At 42.0% G+C, this 21,994-nt stretch overlaps 1 protein-coding gene across 7 annotated transcripts in view; it reads left to right on the forward strand.

The window, feature by feature from the left end:
* The window catches only part of GALK2 (galactokinase 2), a 136,476-nt gene that overhangs the window by 89,228 nt on the left and 25,254 nt on the right, over positions 1–21,994 (forward strand). For all 7 annotated transcript variants that reach the window (XM_060149609.1, XM_060149634.1, XM_060149591.1 and 4 more), the window contains one exon: positions 2,563–2,773. In XM_060149609.1, the coding sequence (XP_060005592.1) occupies positions 2,563–2,773 (211 nt within the window). The remainder of the gene's footprint in view (positions 1–2,562; positions 2,774–21,994) is intronic.

Here is a 21,994-nt window from a genome sequence, read left to right on the forward strand (position 1 = left end):
TGCCCTCATGAAGTTCTGTCTTGGGCAACAGATCTTACCCACCCACTTCCCTCATCTGCAAGTCATCTTTCTGTTTCCTGGGCCAAATTTTAAAGGGCTTAAGCAGCTTTCTGATTTTACTCCTAAAATGTAGTGCACTACTCAGCGACTCATGGCTGTGCAGCTGTCATTGAGGGCTTGTGGTAGGTTTCATTCTTAATTGAAATACACACCCAATTGGCCACGTGGACCCTCCAGCTGAGAGCTCAGCGGCGGAACAGCAAACTGGGATATTGCTAGACTGAATGTTAGTGCCTCTGTTTGTGGAGCAAAAGTGCATTGGGAGGCTGCCTTTGAAAACAGCTTTGTAGGCAGCAGGCAACCCTCGAAGACTTTCTCCCCACACAGTCCTGGGCCAGTTTCCTGGGATAAAGTGCCTGAGGCAAAGTGACTTGTTCACGGGAGGTCAGGGTTGGGAACTTGGAGATGGTGTTTACTGCAGGGTTCTTAGGAAGAGCCCATTCTCATCACTTGGGGGTCGTTCTTTGATTTTTTTTTTTTCCATTTCCTTCTTATTTTAGAAGGAACCCATCTATCAAAGTGTTTTAAATCACTGGAATGTTCACTTCTAACACAAAACTTAGTTTGTATTTAGAAACCATTTCTAAAACTTGAGTGGTGATTTGAGCTAAAATGAGTAGTGTGACATGGATATCAAGCATAGCCCATTGAGAATGTGGCCTTGGGGAAGCAAGAAAGAGGTACAGGACATGGGTTAAATTTCCAACTCTGTTCTTACTAGGTAGGTGACTTCGGGCAAGTCACTCTCATCTCTTAAATAGGGTAATAATACCTATCTCACAGAGCTGTCAAGGCTGAAAAGAAATAAAAAGCACATTTAAATCACACAGCGCTATACAAGTGTGAATTATTTCTGTTAACTTCATTGTTTACCTCAGTTGGATTTGGATCTGTGTTTCGAGGAAGTGTAATTCTAGGAGATCATCCACTTCAGCTCTTTTTCTGTATAAAATAAATATATTGTATGTTTTTCTTTTGTGTATGTCTATAAGTTTTCTGAAATTATTTTTGGAATACACTGGCATAGAGACCATGAATGAATGAGTTGAATGAATGAATGAGTTAGTCTATGGAGATGTCAATCTAGCACTGCTAATAAACATTAAATGTGCTAAGCAAACAAGGTCAGAAGAAAGGTCTTAGCTTGTAGCCTTGCTTTAAAAATGGCACCATGGGGCTTCCCTGGTGGCGCAGTGGTTGAGAGTCCGCCTGCCGATGCAGGGGACACCGGTTCGTGCCCCGGTCCAGGAAGATCCCACATGCCGCGGAGCGGCTGGGTCCGTGAGCCATGGCCGCTGAGCCTGCGCGTCCGGAGCCTGTGCTCCGCAGCGGGAGAGGCCACAACAGTGAGAGGCCCACGTACCCCAAAAAAAAAAAAAAAAAAAAAAGGCACCATGTCCTGTGAAATAACTGGACAGAAAAATGTAATTCTATTGTCTTTTTCACCGGTTCTGCCTTAAAATCATTAACTCCTTTCAAATGTATGAGCCAGAGTTTTAAAAAGAGGATTAATGAATATAAGAACTACTGTTATTAACATTCTTCAGAAGTGAGAGGCCCTAACCAAGTACAATGGTCTTTTGGTAAATCTGCTTCCTGTGAAAAAGAAAGAAAATCAATCATCAGCATAATAGAAGAGTAAATCAGATGCACATTTCCCCTTCTTCTGTTTGCTTCTTTTTGCCATTTGTGCTGTCTGCACCTGCGGTCCTCACACCTGGGGAATGAATTTTGTAGACCTCAGGGTGAGAGATACCTTCACCGTTTTGATTGTTACCTGCTCCGAAGGGTAGTTTGGGAAAAATGAGGGACACACATTCTGGAGTGAGGTTCCCATGAGTGGACCAGGTTACAAAGGTTTGGTTTATATCTCACCCTCTGCAGTAGATTGAGGGGGTGCCTCAGGATGCAAGTGGAAGCCAAACTCTTTTCTTGAGGGTGGAGAAACATACAGCTCTACTACCACCAATGACCTAATGCAGTGGTGTTTCGTAAGGTCACCAATGAGGTTTTCATTTAAAATCTGGGACTTGACTCCAAACGCCCAGATACTTAAATTCATTAGCCATTTCAAAGAGGCATGTTGTAAACAGGAAGTGCTCAAATGAAATCGGGCATGCAGTGCCCACCTCAGGACCCAGATCATGTGAGATTTGAATAGTTTTCTGTAGACTTTATAGAGAGTGGTGTATTGGGGATGAACTGAATAGGGACAAAAGGACAAAATTATTCAAAGAAATAGCCCTGAGGGAAAGTGGTGACAGGCAAAAAAATCAGTGGAGGATTAGTTTTTTTAGGAAAAATACTCAACTAGCCTGTGAGTGTCACACAAGCATGTTTAATTTCAAACATCTGAACCGAGCGTGCATTTTCAAGCAATGGTGGGAATTGTGGATAGGTTGAATGGAAACAAAAAAGCTTAAAGTTGAATCTGGCTCATTAAAATAGTGCATATCAATATCTGAAATGAAAACTGACCATTCTCTTGGTTTGAACTTGCAGCTGCTGGCTAAGCACAAATGCTTGCCATGGGAGGAAGTGTTGCGGCTGGAGGAGGTGCAGGCCAAGCTGGGGGTCAGTCTGGAAGAAATGTTGTTGATCACAGAAGATACCCTTCACTCTGAACCCTATAGCCCCGAGGAGATCTGCAGGTGTCTGGGAATTAGCCTGCAGGAACTCAAGACCCAAATCCTGAGTCCAAACACTCAAGACGGTGAGTCTCCTGGAGAAAATAAGGGCATGGGTTGTTTCCCCACTCACAGATGGAAAGTTTCCAATGTCCCTATGGATTATACTGATTTTGAAGCATGCTTGAAGGAATTTGGAGAACATATGTGTTTCGGCAAACTTAATTATCTAGATTCTTGGCTTCATTAAATTCATTCATTCATTTATTAACAAACATTTCCTGGTCTGCTATATGCCAGATTTTCTGGCGAGGCAAAGGTGAATAATACATACTTCCTGCCCTCAAGAAGTTCGTAATTCACCATTGTAATTCTCCCTCTCTGGCCTATGGCAACCACAGAATTACAGTGGGTAGGGTAAATTCACTGGCAGCGTCATGCACTTTTCCAAATGTGAGCCCAACTCAGTTTAAGGGTCAAAAACCAAAGTGATGATCTAATAATATTTTAAATGTACATTTATAGTTTATTTTGCTGTTAAAAAATTTTTTTTTCTGTTGGGAAGCATCTTGTAGCACCTAGGATAAGTTATGTTACCTTCTTCGGTGAATTTCAACAACAGAGTATTTCTCACTAGAATTAAATCGGGATATTATACTAACAACCTCTCTGGTCTGAGTGTCCATGAGCAGCATATATGATCCTTGTCATGCAGTTGGTATACTTTGTTTCTAGTTCTGTGATTGCCTGTTTTGAAGATAATGGATAATAGGACATGTACTTCATAGTGTTATGGAACGAATCGAGTCCCGCTGCTCTCTGCTTACAAAATCAATTATGTGCTCACAAATGCTGGTAGAAAGGAAAGGTGCCTTTAATCAGAATGCCGGCAATCTGGGGAAACGGTGGACTCAGCATCCCTCAAAAACCATCTCCGGGCTTCCCTGGTGGCGCAGTGGTTGAGAGTCCGCCTGCCGATGCAGGGGACACGGGTTCGTGCTCCAGTCCGGGAAGATCCCACGTGCCGTGGAGCGGCTGGGCCCGTGAGCCATGGCCGCTGAGCCTGCGCTTCCGGAGCCTGTGATCCGCAACGGGGGGAGGCCACAGCAGTGAGAGGCCCGCGTACCGCAAAACAAACAAACAAACAAACAAGCAAACAAACAAAAAACATCTCCGAAGATTTTGCTAGGCCATGAAATCTTTTAAAGGGAAACAGAAAAGTAATCCCAGTTAATCATTGAGATGGGGGTCAGAGTTGTTGCCATCCCTCACCGCGTGCAGGCTTGTGTGCAGGCTTGTTGACCCCTCCTGATCTTCCTCTAGATGTTATCTTGTTCACACAGTTTGATCAGGAGATTACTGAAGGGGAAGCTAGGGAAGAGATCTGGTCATCTGCTAATTACTTATTCTTCATTTCTACTTTGATCGATGGAAAGAACCAACAAGTTAGGCAGGGTTTTGTGTGATTAAAAGATTTGAAAGGTGTGCTTGGGCCTGAGATGAGTAGAGCATGGGCCTGCCTGGTTTAAGAGTTAGTTACAATATAACTTTGCTAAAGTGACAAGAACAGGGGCTTCCTGCTGAGGGTGGTTTCCTGCAAAGAGCTGCTTACATATCCCCACTTATCAGAACATCATTCCATTTCTATGGGATTAGGGGTGAAGGTCTATCTTCTGTACCTTCTTCATTCTGACATAGGGTGCTGTATTCTCAGAGTGGAAGGTGTCATCATGGGTCTATAGCATCTCGTTGCTGACAATTTTAGTTGTCCGCTTACATATATAGGCAGAGCAAACCACAATTATTTTGATGCCCACAAAGATATATATTATTATGAGCAATAATGTTGATCCCGTTCTCTTGAGGCCAGTTCTTGGAATTGTGCTAGCGATAGACTCAGTACTGCTCAAGTTGGAGTAGCTTATGTCATGGCTACAGCTGGCCACCATGCAGTTAGCTGTTTTCTCTGGTGACAGTTGTAGTATCTGTGAAACAACTCAGGAATGTACATCAGACACTGAGTCTCTGACTCTATTGTCCTAGTCATTAACTTCTTGGTTTTGTAATGGGGGGGAGGAGGGTACTGCAGGGTTCTGCTCAGTTCCAATAGGATGTCAAAATATTGTGAAATATAAAGCAAATGGTTCTTTTTTTTCAAATTAATGTTTTTTATTGGAGTATACTTGATTTACAATGTTGTGTTAGTTTCTGCCGTACAGCAAAGCGAATCAGCCATACATATACATATGTCCACTCTCTTCTAGACTCCATTCCCATATAGGTCATTAGAGCACTGAATAGAGTTCCCTGGGCTATACAGTAGCTTCTCATTAGTTATCTTTTATATGTAATAGTGTGTATATGTCAATTCAAATGGTTCTTTTGTAGGGTGGGGTTTATGTCACTGAAGTGAAGTGAAAAAAAAAAGAAATTTACAATTCAATAAGCTCCTCTTTTTCTCATCCTTTTTTTTTCATACCTACTTTTCTCATTATTATACTACTTACATAAAAAGATCTAGGTTAGAGCAGTGCTCATGACTGCTGTGGAACAACATTCTGGAACACCAAGAAGTCTTCACTGCTTAGGGTTGAAACTTGTGGCCCACTTAAGTGTGGAAGTTTTTTCTGTTTGCCTACTGTTTCCGGTAATATTGTATTTATACTGATAACATGAGAAACCTCAGATGGAGGCCAGGTAAGGGTTGGAGGTACAGGCTAGAACCTTGGAGTAGCTTCTCTTCTTAGAAGTAAAGGTTATCTATTTGTGAGACTTCATTGCTGGGGGCAGGGACATCTGGCTAAGATCCAACAGTCTCTTGAGGTGGAGTTCAGGGGTGGGAGCTTAGCACAAAGATCAGGGCCCCATGTCCATCCCATTGACTTCAGTTCTGAAACTGGTTTTTGAGTGCCTACAGTGGATTTGCCTGCCGAGTAAAGGCTTAAAGGCTGCAACTGCTGAGGGCTTTAGGATAAGATAAGGGAAAAAGTTTTCCTTGAGGGCAGGGAGAAGGTTTTGGTTTCCAACATCATTAGATCCAATTTAATTTGATGAACATTTATTGAATTTCTAGATGAACAAACTGGCTTACAGTCCTAATCAGACTTACCACCTGTTTTTGTAGAATAGCCTCTTGCTGGAACACAGCCATATATGGGCTGTGGCTACTTTTGCACTGCAAAAGCAGAGTTGAGTAGTTGTGACAGAGTCTAAATAGCTCACAAAATCTAAAATATTTGCCATCTGGTCCTTGGCAGAGAAAGTTTGCTGACACCATTCCAGAAAGGCAATAGACCAAAGGATAGCCATACCACCTGGATTAAGATCTCCGGCTCCTTTACTTACTACACTTGGGACTAGATTTGCAAATTCTTAACCTTTCTGTTATCTTAGTTTTACCACGAAATAGGCATAATAGGAAGAAATACTTAAAGAAGTAGTCAGTGTAATGTGCTAGAAACAATGCTTGGTAACATAGGTGCTTTTAAATGTCAGCTACTTCTGTTATTTCTCTTCCCTCTCCTTCCCCTCCTCTAGGCCTTGAGGCTGAGCATTGGGAACACGGAGATAAACACAACAGGGTTTGATACTCAGGGAGTTTACGAAATAGTAGTGGAAACAGATAAAGAAAAAAACTGATCCAGCATAAAGTAATGAGTGCAGTGAGGGAGGTGTTCTTGGGTCTAGGGAGATCAGAAAAGAAAGAAGTCAGAGCCGGTTTTACTAAGGAGACAGCAACCAGACAAAAGTTGAATAAATAGAAATTTCCTAGGTAGACAGGCAGTCGGAAAGACTCCCGAGCAGACAAAACAGCAGGTATAGAGGCAGGGAGGAGTAAGAGAGGATGTCCAGAGACCTACAGATAGTTGAGTGTTCTTGAAAACAATGTACGTAGTGGTGAGTGATATATCAGGTTGAGTTTGTAGATAGGCCCAGATCACCAACACCTTGTTAAATACTGTGTGTAAGTGTTTTAATGAAATGTTTATTGAGTGACGAAGTTGGGTAGGTCTTTGGATAGGGAGAGCTTCCAGGGGAATAGTCTTTATTTTTTGACTTAAGACATCATCCAGTTTCTTTAATTCAGCAAATATATGTGTTAACTTCACTGGGCTGGGTATTATGCTGGATGCTGGGATACAGATAAGCAGGACGTGATCTCTACCTTATAGTGTCCTAGTGTCTAACTGGGGAGAGTGCCACAGAACAGTCACAGTAAAAAATACCCACTGTTAATAAGAGTATTTATCAGGAGTCCTGAGAGTATGGAGGAGAGAGTGCCTAAATACCTAGAGAATGTGCCTTGAATTTAAGCTGGATCTGAAAAGAAAGTTATGGCCTTCCCAGGCTGAGAGAGGTGACCGGCCATTCCAGGCAAAGAGTAGAGCCTGGAAGACAGAAACATGAGGTGTGGGGTATTTGAAAACATGTGTCAAGAGGCATTGTGTGCAGTATGAGTTGGATGCCAAAAATACTGGCTAAAGGGATGCCAGTTCTACTCTCCATTGCAGAAATGCCTGAAATGGGGAATTGTTGGTGGATATCTCAATGAGTAGATTCTTAAGACTATAAAGGAGAGTTCAGTTGGAATTGATGATTGCCTGTGTCTAGAAAGGAAGGGAAGGAGGGAGGAGAGAAACGGAAGAAGGAAAGGAATAGAAGATAAGGAAAGCTGACGTATGGATGCTGGGAAAGTTAGGGAATGTAGTATGGGAAATGATTTTGGAGGCAAAATGATGAGTTTCTGGTGATATGGTAAGGCATCTAAATACAGATACAGAGCAAATAAAGACCCAAACTATATAATTAGATTTTGGAATTTTTGGTTAAGAGGCAAAGAAACCTTAATAGATATTGAGAATATTCACTGTGAAATGATCTTCTTAAAGCAATCTTTTCACGGTGTTACTTTTTAGTTCAGAAACCTTTACAGGCCCATCATTACCTCATTGCCTAAACTCTTTAATGTGGATATTAAATTTCTCCTCAATTTGGCCTTAACTCTGTTCTGTCCTGTCTCCTGTTTGAGCCCATACGTGCCCATTTGGACAGTGTTGTCCTGGCTTAACCATTCCACTCACTAATTGCCTCTTGGTCTTCCTTCTGGACCTTTAATCCTAAACATCACTGCCCTTTCCTCTTTTCTGAAACAGTTCCTACCGATCGTGTAAACTCAGTGTAATTCTTATCTGTATCCTTCTCTGTCTGAAGCCTGTTCTTTCTCTGTATCCCTGTTCCTTTTTCTCTGCATCTGCCTGTCTCCCCCACCCTCCACCCCTCTTTTGAATAAGCATTTCTGGGAATAAGTTAATTTCTCCGAAAACCTTGGAAAACACAAAGGATAATTTGCTAATCATGGGATATGCATTGCTATTTATGTATATATTTAAGTTTTGTCCCGCTAAAGAATAATGATTTCATTGTTTTTGTAAGAATGATGAATACTTAATCTTACCTCTTTATCTAAAATAACTTTCCTACTGGCCCACTTACATGACTTTCTATAATTTACTTAGGTTTATTGAGTGCAAACAAAACCTATGTTGATAGAATGAATCCATTTTGTAATTCTACCATCCTCAAAGGATTCCCCCTTTTGGTTTCATAATAAGTAAGTTTTAAAAAAACTATGAACATAAATCAGTCTGTGGGATTCTGGAGTCTCCTAGATTAATGTCACTTGATTTACTCTCTGAATCCAGCCATCTAACCTCAGCCAAATTTCCTGCTGAATTCTCTTGGCACACAGCTTTAACTTTAGAAATCAAAATCCATTTATATCTTTGCCTTGTTCCTTCTGAGTTTGTGCTTTGGTTGGCCTAAGACCTTAACTGAATGCTTCTATTACCCCTTTAGAAAATATGATTCTTATTGAATGTGGCACTGTCCTTAGACTGTAGGAGTGGAGGCACAGATGACGTGTGCCCCCAGCAGGGGACTCTGGAGAGTGCCACCACCCCTTTATTCCAGATGCCTACACTTTAACATGCTTAGTTTTGACTTGGACTGATTTTCCCATCATGGAAATCCATGCCTTTCTCAAAGGGATATGAAATCCAATGTTCTCTTTCTGCCAAAATTCCTTTGTTTCTTTACCTGGATATGAGTGTGAGTTGGGAGATGCTGACCTTGAGTTGAGAGTACAAGGAGAGATGTTTACAGTCAAACTGTGGCTTGCAGCCTCTGCTAAACTAGCCAGCGTTCCAAAGGCCCATGTTATTTTCTTTTTCTTTTTTCTTTTTCCTTTTTTCTTTTCTATTTTCTTTTTCCAAATTTCCAATAATTAGATTTAGAAATCCTTAGAGACGGTTAAAGTTAAACACACATACACACACAAAGCAAAATTCTCAAATCCTTTAGACATTGTTTAGAATGGCTATAATCCATCACTAAGGACTGGTAGGGAAAAATTTAAGGATTACTGGTTAGGAAAAAATTTAAGGATTATTTGTCAGGCCTTGCTCACAGATAGGAATTATCTAAGAGTGTGGCATAATGTTTGGGTTTCTAGAAGCTCGGGGCCAGGCTGATTTGGGAAGGGTGTTTCCTAAGCTGTGACCCCAGAGGAAAAGGTGAAACTGTGGTCAGAGCCAGGAGAGATGGGCACACATATCTACCATGGGAGCAAAGTCAAGGACACACACTGGAGGTTAAACAGAGGAGTCCATGAGGGAGTAAATGGAAACTGAGGTAGAGACTGGGTCAGGTGGTGTGGGTGCTGGTTTAAGAAAGGGAGAATTTACTGGGAGCATTCCTTTCGGGACTGCTCAGCCTGTGCTCCGGGTTGGGTGGCCCTGCTGCTCAGATGCACTCTGCTGGGATGGACACGAATCTCCTTGCTTGGATTACCAACTTTGCCTGTGACCATGTGCTGACAGAGTGCTGTCCAGTTGCTGACTAATTTGTTTGGATCCTGTGATTTCCAAAGTCACGAGCGATAATCATGGCTTTTGAGCAAGTATAAGGCACTGGCATAGACTGCTCTTTAGGAAGACATACAGAGTAAAAAAAAAAAAAACCCAAAAAACTTATTTATTTAGTTTATGGTTTATACATTACTCTTTACCTGCATTATCTGATTTGAATCTCATAATAACCCTGGGGCACATGGTTATCCTCATTTCACAGATGAGGAAACTGAGGTCATAGAGTTACATGTAGTTACAAAACTAGAGAGGTAGTAAGTGCTGGAGCCAGATCCCAAATCCCAGGCTTTTGATGTAATCCAACACTCTTGCTGCCAGCACTTTTTATCTCAGTGTATTAATCAGCTGGCTTTAGCAATCCTGTACTAAGTAAGGAAGGGAATATAAAGTTTTGATTTTTCTTGGCTGTGGTTTTCTCTTGAAACTAAAGAGAGGTGATGAAGATAGGTTACCTTGTGGTTAAAGAGTTTCCTTTTGGCTATTTCCCATTCTGGTGCCTTTGCCTTAGAAGGTGTAAAGCCGTGTGGCATCCAGTAGCTTGCTTTATCTAAGGAGCAAGCTCAACTTGGCCAGAATGTGCATGAGCTCTTCTGTTACAGAAGAGCCATGAGAAGTGCTGTGGAATTTTCTCGTTTGTTAAAAGTGTAGTCCTCATGGATTATCTCAGTTAACTCTAAGAAGAGTAGTTTATTTTTTATCTAATGGAGAAGTATAAAGGTACTTGGAGTCGGTCAGTAATTTCAATTTCCAGTTGTGTTCTCAATATCAAGGAAATTGATTTAAAAATAGCTCGTAAGATATCAGGTACTAAATTCTATGATTTCAACACATTCAGTTGTTGTTCTTATAAGAAGTTTGAAGAAAAGTTTTCTGTAAAGAGCCTAGAAGAAACTCCAAAGGACCTTTCTAGAGTTTACAGATATTGGTTGAGCAGAAATCCTTAAAATCTGTGTGATGGACTCCTAATAAGGCCAAATAAAAATGAGTCCTTTAGTTTTGTCTTTTGTTTTCATTTTTGCAAGGTAATAGATTCTTATGAAACAAAGTATAAAAGAATAAGTCAAATAACTATTTCTGTTATGCACAAAAGATATGCTTTAGTTGTTTTGGAAGTCAAGTATGGGGAAAATTTGCTTTCACTTAGGTCTTTTTCCTTTCCCCCTCTGCCTAGTCTCTCCTTTTTGCGCCTCAGCTCCTGTTGACTTCTCAGCTGTCTGGCCACAGAGGGCAGGACCATGCCAGGAGTAAAGCTTCTTTAATTTCTAGGAAGAAATGGGCTGAACTGTTACCCCAAATTACTTGCGGATGAGACTTCCTTCCTGGGTTTTCCTCTTCCTCTTTCAGATGTGTGCATTACATACCCCTATTCACTGGTTCACCTTGCCTCTTCAGATATTTAAGGAACTGAAAATGCAGTGCAAACATACTCTATTGAGTCTGATTTTAAAGACATGGCATCTTAAAAACCCAGCTCCTGTAGGAACAGCAGAACAGTACCAGTGTGTAGGAGTCACGTACGCAGCTGTGATATGTGCTGTGTACGGGTTGGTGCCTGAGCCACTGATGGGTTAGGCCAGAGCTCAGAATCTCCCTCTTACCCACAGAGCCTTGTTTCTGGCTCCTGAGGCCATTCTGGAGCCACAAAAGCCAGAGAATTCTGGAATTTTCATTCACTTGTGTGAGAGTGTTAAAAGAGCTAAAATGAAACAGATTCTGCAGGTACATTTTGAAGACAAGTTGACCCCTGCAGTAGTCTTAAATACACTTGGTCATCTTAGACTGAGGCGGGCCCAGAATGAACCTATGAGCTTGATCGCCTCTTCATACCTGTACCTTCAAACCCTTGAGTTCCCCAAGTTTCCTGAGTTAATGTGATTTGGGCAGGGCCAGCAGTAGAAGATGTGGTAGAGAGTCAGACCAACGAGACTAAACATTTTCCTCTGTCAAACACTCTGATCATCTTTCCCAAAGAAGAAAATTTTCCTCCCTCTAGGAAGGTCATCCTTGTGTATTGACCATCAGCTTCAAGGAGACCGTGCATGCTTCAGGAAAGGAGGAAGGGGATATCTACTCTCCTAATAACAGCAACCCCGTAGACTCTGGTGACCTACAGCTATGAAAGCAAGCTGGAAACAGCTCTTGTAGCATCACATGAAATTCGCATACAGTGGTTGCCATAGTGGCATTTCCCAGAAATAAATCCTGAAAGAGTCACAGCAGCTAAATGTGAGTCATGAGGCACCATCCTCCAGCAGCATCTGTATCCTTGAAAAAGGGTCCTTGTTTTGTGCATTTCTGTATTCCTGTGGTACCTAGCAAATGTTTGCTAAATGAATAAATGTGTTAAATTAATTTTCTTCTATTCATATGGAGAAGTAATGGGTAGGAGGCCAATTCAAGAAGGCACTCAAAGTCCAGCTAGAGAGTGGTTATATCTAGCCTTTAAGAAAAATCTCTTCATGTACATTAATGATATTATTAACAATAACTAACATCGAACACGTAACTATGTGACAAGCACTATTCTAAGTACTTTTAAAACATTTGCTATACTTGTTTGTTAACATGGTCCTCATGTTCCTCACGTTCAGAGTACCTACATGAAATGGTTCTTTCCAAGGCTGTAAACTGTGTCATAAACACATTCGGGGCTTCCCTGGTGGCGCAGTGGTTGAGAGTCCGCCTACCGATGCAGGGGACACGGATTCGTGCCCTGGTCCGGGAAGATCCCACATGCCGCGGAGCGGCTGGGCCCGTGAGCCATGGCCGCTGAGCCTGCGCGTCCGGAGCCTGTGCTCCGCAGTGGGAGAGGCCACAGCAGTGAGAGGCCCGCGTACCGCAAAAAAAAACCCAACAAAACAAAACAAAACAAAACAAACAAACAAGAAAAACACATCCAGACGCACACATTTCAGTACTGATGTATTCCCAGCTCCTTCTCCCTGCTCTCCCCAACTCTCCTCATCTGCTCACACTGTTGAGATGTGATAGTCGAACTTCCTCTAGTGAATAAGGAATTTTTGGGTAGGTGTTGTTTTTGTTTGTTTGAAATTCTGTTTAAAAGACAAAAGCAAATGCATTTGGCCATTACAATTCTAATTAGGTTTGTGTTCACTGACATAACTGTTAACACTGATGAATATTCCTTTTTTGTTCTGTAAACAGAGTGTTACCAAGGTTTTCCAGCCAAGAGAACATTCTGTCTTGCATCTCAGAGCTTTTCAAAGTGGTCTTTTAATTCACATGTGGGCTTTTCCTTAAAACATTTCAAATCTATGTAAGTGAAATATAGCACAGGTTACATAGATTTAATTTAGAGGAACCTAAAGAATAAGGACTAGCGTCGGATGGTTTTGATGCTATAGGAACATCCCATAAGGTAGGTTCCAATATTTTGCTACTTTACAGATGAGGAAACCAAGGCACAGAACAATTAATTAACTTGCCCAAGCTCACGCAGCTAAAAGTAGCAGAGTTGGGATTCAAACCCATGTAGTCTAACCCCGGAGACCTCCCCCTACAGTCTTAACCATTATGTGACCTGAGGCTGTCAGTCAGGGTTCTATCAGAGAAAGGGATTTGTTATATAGATTTGACCACATGCAACTGTGAAAGCTATTTGAACAGTCTCCATAAGGCTATATCTTTGCATCTGGTGCTGAAGCCTGAAGCCAGTAGGAAAGATAGCCAGGAAGTGATGATGGATGTGAAGTGGGGGAGAGCAAAGACAAGCCAGAGCCCATGAAGGTGCACTGGAACCAGGGTCATACTCTCACCACCTCCAGGTCTCCCACTTTGATGATACCGGTGTCCTGCAGCAGAAGCCAAGCATGTACCTGGTCCAAGAGTAGGAGAAGCTGAAGGAAGGGCCAGTGGGGCCTGGAGGTGCCATGGACCTGGCCGCTGCTCCATGCCAGCAGATGTGGGATACCAGTGAAAACCAGTTTACTTTCTCATATAAAAATATGAAGTTGACATTTCTTTCCAGACATCTGGGATGACAGATATTGTTCTTGACCAAATTCCAAATTATTTTCACTTAATAATTAGACCTACTGTGACATGTTTTGAAGTTGCACATCTCTCTCATACCGGCATTTTATCTGCACTTTTTCTGGTGAAAGCCTTCTTAGTCCTGGTGGTTTATCATTTTCTTCCCTGTCTTGTGGCGTTCACTCAGTCTCTTTTCAGGAAGCTGTCATTCTAGAATCTTAGGGCATGGTCCAGGAAAATATCTCCTGCTGTTCGATATTAGTTATTTACTTCCTATCCTTTGTTATTTTTCAAAGTACCTAGCTTCAGGTGGAAGGAAGTTTCCTAATAAGAACTTCTAAATTAGAAACTGTATACCTCTTCCTACTCATGTAAATTTGTTCCCAATTTGTTTCCATTCAAGTCAGCAGAGGTGAGTTACTATCCATGTATCTAGTGATTTTTGTAGATTATTGCCAAATATCAATTGTAATGACAACAAAAATTATTATCCATTGTATCTGTTTTTTAAATTGAAGTATAGTTGCTGTAAAATATTATATATTACAGGTATATAGCATAGTGATTCACAATTTTTAAAGGTTATACTCCATTTATAGTTATTATAAAATATTGGCTATATTTCTCATGTAGTACAATATACCCTTGTAGCTTATTTTATACCTAATAGTGTGTACCTCTCACTCCCCCACCTCTATATTGCCCCTCCTCTTTTCCCTCTCCCCACTGGTAACCATTAGTTTGTTCTCTATATCTGTGACTCTGCTTTTTTTTGTTGTTGTTAAATCTACTAGTTTGTTGTATTTTTTAGATTCTACATATAAGTGATATCATACAGTATTTGTCTTTCTCTGTCTGATTTATTTCGCTTAGTATAATGCCCTCCAAGTCCATCCATGTTGCTGCACATGGCAAAATTTCATTCTTTTTTATGGCTGAGTAGTATTCCATTTTGTGTGTGTGTGTGTGTGTGTGTGTGTGTGTGTGTGTGTGTGTGTTTGTGTATTCTCACATCAGCTTTATCCATTCATCTGTTGATGGACACTTGGGTTGCTTCCATATCTTGACAATTGTAAATAATGCTGCTATAAATATTGGGGTGCTTGTATCTTTTTGCATTAGTGTTTTTGGGTTTTTTTGGCTGTCTACCCAGGAGAGGAATTACTGGATCATATGGTAGTTCCACTTTTAGTTTTTTGAGGAGTCTCCCTACTGTTTTCCATAGTGACTGCACCAATTTACATTCCCACCAACAGTGCACAAAGGTTCCCTTTTCTCCACATCCTCACCAACATTTGTTATTTGTGTTCTTTTTAATGATAGCCATTCTGACAGGTGTGAGGTGATATCTCATTGTGGTTTTGATTTGCGTTTCCCTGATGGTTAGCGATGTTGAACATCTTTTCATGTGCCTGTTGGCCATCTGCACTTCCTCTCTGGAAAAATTAGACATTCATAGTTTTAACCGCATGAAACATCAATTGATCATCAGTCATGCTGTAAGTTCCAGATGAAAACATGACAGGGCACCACTGTATGTTAAGGGCAGAGACATTGCATAGTTTTTTAAAAAAAAGTTTGAGGAAGATGATTCCTCTTATTGTCTTTAGGAGGGAATGGGGTAGGAGAGACCACAAGAATGAGCATCCCCTCAGTCCATTAGACCTCTCTAATGTTAGAAAGCCTTTCTTCTGTCAAGGACCACTGATGCAACGTTAAAAAAAAACAGAGACCACCTGCATAGGAAAGCAATATGTTTATTCTTTAATGGGAAACTATAACCTGTTCCAAGAACAAGGGATGTAAAATCCTACTCAATGAACACAAGAAATAACAAGATATATGCTTCATTTCTGTATTTTAGACTTATGGGAGAAGGGGACAGAGAGATGAAGATCAAAAGGGAAAGAGTCATATGGATAAAAATAAAGCGAAATTGAATCTGATAAAGGGGAAAGACTGACGTGTACACACGGCTTGTTTATGAAGAAGCACATAAACACAAACACAGAGAAACCACAAACAAACTCATGCCTGTGCGCATTCACTTCTCACCCTGGTCCCCAGAGAGCTGCATAAACACATTTGCAATCATAGGCTTCTGTGAAATAGCAGCATCCTTATTTATCTCTTCAGGATATCACCGGTTATGTTTGCAGGCACCTTGAGAATAGGGACATCTCATTAGATGTTTGTGAAATTGAAACATTTTTATCTTCCCTAATACTACACTGCATTTTGGAAAGTCTAGGTGTAGTGTAGGTATATTATCTTCAATACTTGCCATGAGGAAATTAAGAAGAGGGCCACATTTCAAACGAGTCAGAGCTCCCTCACTCCCAGTCTCCCCTCATCCAGTGCCCATGTCACCTTCCTGGTCTGCTCCGGTGCAAGCTGCTCAACAGCAAACTCTGGGCAACATCCTGTGTCGTCTTGTTGGGTCTTTTTCATGGCACATAACACAGCTTATCACTTGCTTAAACTGTTGTTGTACTTCGGTAAACAACTACTTTTTGACCATATTGTCAAATAAGTGAATACTATAAGAAACCAGAAGCAAATTTTTATTCCCCTGCTCAACAAATACTCGGTTGAGGGCAACTATTCAAGCACCGTGCTACAGACGATGCATTAGCAATCAGGAAGGGCAGATAGTCCTTGCTCTCATTTATTTCTCATTTTGTGGGAAGACAACAATAAAGTTATCATTAAAGTGTTCTGATGGAAACATACTACTTATTTCTCAGATACACTGATTTCTCCTTTGCTTCTTCTTCATCTTCTTTGTCTCTTACATTTTCCTCCCCGTAATTCAGTTCATAGGAGAAAACAAAGACAAGAACTCTTTCCCTTTTATATTAAAATACCAGGACAGGCCAGCTCTAGGCAAGTGTGACCATTGTTTTCCATAGCCCTTCATTCAGCTCTGACCAAGATTCCTTCCCAACTCCCTGAGCTCCTTTTCAGATGACTTGAGATTTTCTGCTCCTCTCACGTTTTTCAAAAGCAAAGTTTTAGGGCAGTTCTGGAAAGTTAATTGGAAAGTATAGTTTCCTCAAGAAAGAGAGGGGAACATAAAAATGCAGCTCATCGAGCAAGCAACCTCAGGTTCTTCCTTTGCTGTTGGGATGGGAGGTGACATTTATTGAGAACCTGCTCTATTCAAGACACTCTATTAGGTTGGGCTATAAAGATGATCTTTGCCCTCATAAAGTAGTGTGTGATAATTATACTTAGAAGGGAACACACAGTAATCAGTTACTGGAATGCTCTGGGAGAGCCTCATGGAGGAGGGGCATCCGTGCTGACATTGAGATTCGGGGATTACAGAACTAGTCTGGGTACAGTACCAATGCGGAGCCTCCCCTGTTGGACAGGCAGTGATGGAGTGTGGTATTGCAAGTAGGAAGTGACACAAACACACCGTAAGAGGTAGGAAAGGATTGGGCACATTCAGAAGACTCGGTGTGTCCTGGATTGGAATGTGTGTGCCCTCATTTATTGGAGAATGAAAAAATAATCAGCATTTGATGCAATGAAATAGTGGGGAACACCCCAACAAAACGGTGATTTGGGAAGTTTATTATGGCAGCTGTATACATGTTGATAGGAGGTGAGAGGGAGACCCGTGAGAAGGTAGAGTATTTGTTCAGACCTGGGATGATAAGAATCTGAACTAGGAAGGTAGAGTATAGAATGAAAAGGAAGGGAGCGATGGACTCTGTCTCGTCATTTGAGTGGCCCAGGGGTTAACAGGAGCTTACTATATTGCCAGAGAGTAGAATGCAGGTGACGGTGACCACAGCAGAGTGAAGCAAAGGTTTCAAGATAGAGGAGTAGAATTTATTATGACACAGACAGTGCTGGCTCTTGCTGCTCCTGGAACTCTGAGAAAGTGAAGCTATAAACGTGCGGGCGCTGTTACTGTGTACAGACAAGATGGCATTATGCTGTGGATTTGAAAATATTCACAAGTGCCTCTTGGAATGTACTTTTCCGTGGATTAATGCGGTTTGTGTTGAAAGTGCATATATATTTTTTTCATCAGTAGTTTTGCTTTTTAAAAGCAGGTAGTTAAAGCTTTTTTCCCCCTTAAATGTAAAATGCTAATTTAATTTAGTCTTTGCAGCATGGGAATGGGACATTACTGTGGCTGAAAACAGCAGTTTATTTTTTGTGGGTTTGACCATTTCAGAAACTTCACATTTATGAAAAATATTATTACTAGGAAAATAAATTTGAAACCACAGTCCAACTTCCATGAGGATTGTATAGTGGTTTTCCATTCTACTGCTTAAATACTCCAAAGATTCTATGCCTCAGAGCTGGGACTTACCACTGTGCTGCATAGGAAAACAGAGGGCTCTGGAGTGGATTCTGAAGTGGTCTCCCCCACCCACCTCTGGATGGCCGTCCTTGGAAACCAGCTCTTGGTGTAGCCCAGTGGAGCTTTGTGTTTGGAGAGAAATTGGCCAGTAGCGTGCAGCTCCATGACTGTGCAAAGATGGCTAAAACCACAACTGCCTTTAGCCCCCCACCCAAACAGTGGGAAAGTATTTTGTTTTGATTCATTATCCTGAGATGAAGTCTCTATCCAAGTTAAGTCTGATTTCCTAAATATTTATCACTTTTTAGCTCGAAAACCAGTGCTCTGCGTTCTTCCATCGCCACACAATCTTTACGCAGTTTGGCTCTGCGAGGCTACGTGAAGAAACTCGCTGTATTGAGAATGAGGGAGATGATGGTCCAGCTCTACTTTGCACTCCTCAGACCAACTGGGGTAACCACTTTTAAGAAGGGCATACACAGACTAACGTGTGTTCAGAGAAATAATCAGTGAAGGAGAGTTGAAATCCAATCATGTGAGAGAAACTGGAGGGCTGGTCTGGAGAAAAAACTTAAATGCTAACAGAGCTGTGATATTTCGCTCCTGCTGGGGCAGATGCCATAGTTTAACTACTTGGCATCCAGGCCCCTTTCCTGGGGAAATCTGCTGCTGTATGCACACTGGTGAGAGGTCTTGCCTCCTGTGGTGGAAACTGAGGGGTCAGATTTGCCTCTCACAGGTCACTTGTCACCTGAGTGTGAGCAAGGGTCCTCAGTTCGTCCTGTGTCCTGGCACATGCTTAGGTCTTGGGCTTTGAGTCTAATAGCCACAGGGTTCATTGACAAAGTATCTAGAGTCCAATGTCATATCCAGACTTGCGGAGAGCCTTCGGCAATGGTCCCCACTGCCTGTTTCCCCTGGCGTCTGACCCATCCCCACGTGGGTTCTCAAGTTCTAATAGAGATTAGGAATCTGTAATCTTAATAGATTTTGTGAGCTCCCTAATAACTTTAAAATTAATTCCTTTTGATTAAGTTAGTTCATGTAGGTTTCTGTTGTTTACAAACAATAATCCTGACTATATAGTTGCTAAAGACCCAGTAATGTTTTCTTGTTTCCAGCTGGAATTCTTAACCTGAATCAAAGGATTGTGTTATGGAATCTGTATGTTGTACTATGTGTAGAATTTCAGATATTTATGCACTCAGATGGGGGAGAAGGTCCATAGCTTTTATTTGATTCTCAAAAGGCTCTATAACCCTGAAAAGGCCAAGAACCACTTATGTACAGGATACAATGTAAACACCTAACTTAGCATAATATAAAGCCCTTGTGATCTGACCTCTGCCTACCGCTTCCATTTTTCTCTTTCACTGTGTTTCTTGTTGCTTCTGGTCTTCATCCTCTTTCTATGCTCCAATCAGATCCAAGTACTATGGATTCTCTAAAAGCACTTCTCCCGCTGCGGAGCACAGGCTCCGGACGCGCAGGCTCAGTGGCCATGGCTCACGGGCCCAGCCGCTCCCCCGCACGTGGGATCCTCCCGGACCGGGGCACGAACCCGTGTCCCCTGCATCGGCAGGCGGACTCCCAACCACCGCACCACCAGGGAAGCCCACTTCATGGTTTTTAATCTCCATGTCTTTGTTCATGAAGTTCCTTCTGTCTTAAATTCCCATTCTTTTTCTTTGCTTCTCACCCTAGCTTTTAGTTGGTTTGCTGGACACCTACTCATCTTTTAGACTCGGCTGTTTCACCTTTTCACGGGAGGACTGTGAAGGTCATGCTCGCTATTCCGCATCCCCTCGGCTCACCTGCTTTCAGCGTTGCCAGCAGCCCCTGTCAAGCTAGCAGCTGGCACGAGTGTCTCTTTGCTGTCCTGGGCATTCTCCAAAGTCACTGAAGGTAGCCGTGCTGTCCAGGCACATCTTTGTGGAGAAGTTAACCTCTCTGGGGACAACACGGGAGTGTCCGTGGATAAATGCCCCAGCCTTCCCATCCACAGGTGGGCCAATTCTGGGACACATACTACATGGTTCTTTGGAGAGGCCCCCAAGCTATTAGGCCGTGGTTGTTCACAGTGGTGACCTGCATATTAAGCACCTTTTATTTGCTTTTCTTCTTTCCTGTCTCACTTGCCTTATTCTTGTCCTCCTGCTTCCTGGATTTCTACTACCTGCACCCAAGTTTTTTGTCTCAGCTTCTGCTTCCAGATCAGGACACCCTCTTGACTTTGTGCCTCTACTTTAGCTGTGAGGAGCTCCCTTTCACCTGTTACCCTTTATTGTTCATATCTAACAATTTCTCTCTAGTGGACTATTACTTCTTTTTTTTTTTTGTGGTACGCGGGCCTCTCACTGTTGTGGCCTGTCCCGTTGCGGAGCACAGGCTCCGGACGCGCAGGCTCAGCGGCCGTGGCTCACGGGCCCAGCCGCTCCGCGGCATGTGGGATCTTCCCGGACCGGGGCACGAACCTGTGTCCCCTGCTTCGGCAGGTGGACTCTCAACCACTGCGCCACCAGGGAAGCCCTATTACTTCTTTTTTATTAAAAATTTATTTTATTTTATTTTTTATTGTGGTAAGAACACTTGATATGAAATCTATCCTCATAACAAATTTTAAGTGTACAGTACATTATTGTTAACTATAGGTAAATGTACAGTAAGTCTCTAGAGCTCATTCATCTTACTTAGGTGAAACTTTTTGTCTGTTGATAAATAACTCTCCACTTTTTGCTCCCTTAGTCTCTGGTAACCACCATTCTGGCCTTCGATTTTATGAATGTGATGATTCTATCTATCTCATATAGATGGAATCATGCAATAGTTGTTTTCCTGTGTCTGGCTTATTTCACTTAGCATAATGTCCTCAAGAGGTCCATCCGTGTTGTTGCATATTGCAGAATTTCTTTCATGTTTAAGGCTTAATAATATTCTATAATAATAATAATGTATATATCATTCTTTCAATCCATTCATTCATTGATGGACATTTAGTTTGCTTCCACAGCTTAGCTATTGTGAATAGAGCTGCAGTGAACATGGAAGTGGTAATAACTCTTTGAGATCCTGATTTCAATACTTTTGGATATACCCAGAAGTAAGATTGCTGGATCCTAAGGTAGTTCTATTTTAAATTTTTTGAGGAACCTTTGTACTGTTTTTCATAGAGGCTGCACCAGTTTGCATTCCCAGCAACGATGTGCAAGGGTACCAGTTTCTCCACATCCTCACCAACACTTGTCTTTTGTTAGACCTGCTTCTTTTTTTTTTAAAGATTTATTTTTATTATTTATTTATTTATTTTATTTTTATTTTTGGCTGTGTCAGGTTTTAGTTGCGGCACGTGGGATCTTCGTTGAGGCATGCGGGATCTTTCGTTGCAGCGCGGGGGCTCTTCGTTGATGCGCACGGGCTTCTCTCTAGTTGGGGCATGCAGGTCCCAGAGCACGTGGGCTCTGTAGTTTGCAGCACGCCAGCTCTCTAGTTGAGGCGCGCGAGCTCAGTAGTTGTGGCGCGTGGGCTTAGTTGCCCCGTGGCATGCAGGATTTTAGTCCCCTGACCAGGGATCAAACCTGCGCCCCCTGCATTGTAAGGTGGATTCTTTACCACTGGACCACCAGGGCAGTCCCCTGGACTTACTTCTTGAGAGTAAAGAGCTTATCTTGTTCGTTGTTTTTCCCTCAGTATTAAAACCGGCACAAAGTGGATCCTCCTCCATGTGTGAAAACCATAAGGCATGAGAGCTTTCTTCAGATCTCTCAAGGGCTGTCAGGTGTTTACAAATGTCTGGGGAGCAGAACTAAGTCCAAAGAGTAGAATTTACAAGAAAATGGACATTTGTTCCATACGGAACTGTCAGTGCACCTAAGGGAGGGGAGATTCATTAGTAACAGTAACAGTGGCCCATTATGGCACGATGACTCACTTGGTTTGTCCACTCTTCTCTCTCTAGCCAAGAATTCCTGTAATAGACAGTTTTATGGAAAAAGAGTCCCACACACAGATGCCTAGAGGGACCAGGCAGACATGTAAACTAATGAGGCAGTCTAGCCATCAGA

The sequence above is a fragment of the Lagenorhynchus albirostris genome, chromosome 1 (assembly GCF_949774975.1).
Source record: "Lagenorhynchus albirostris chromosome 1, mLagAlb1.1, whole genome shotgun sequence".
In the NCBI taxonomy this organism is placed as follows: Eukaryota; Metazoa; Chordata; class Mammalia; order Artiodactyla; family Delphinidae; genus Lagenorhynchus; species Lagenorhynchus albirostris.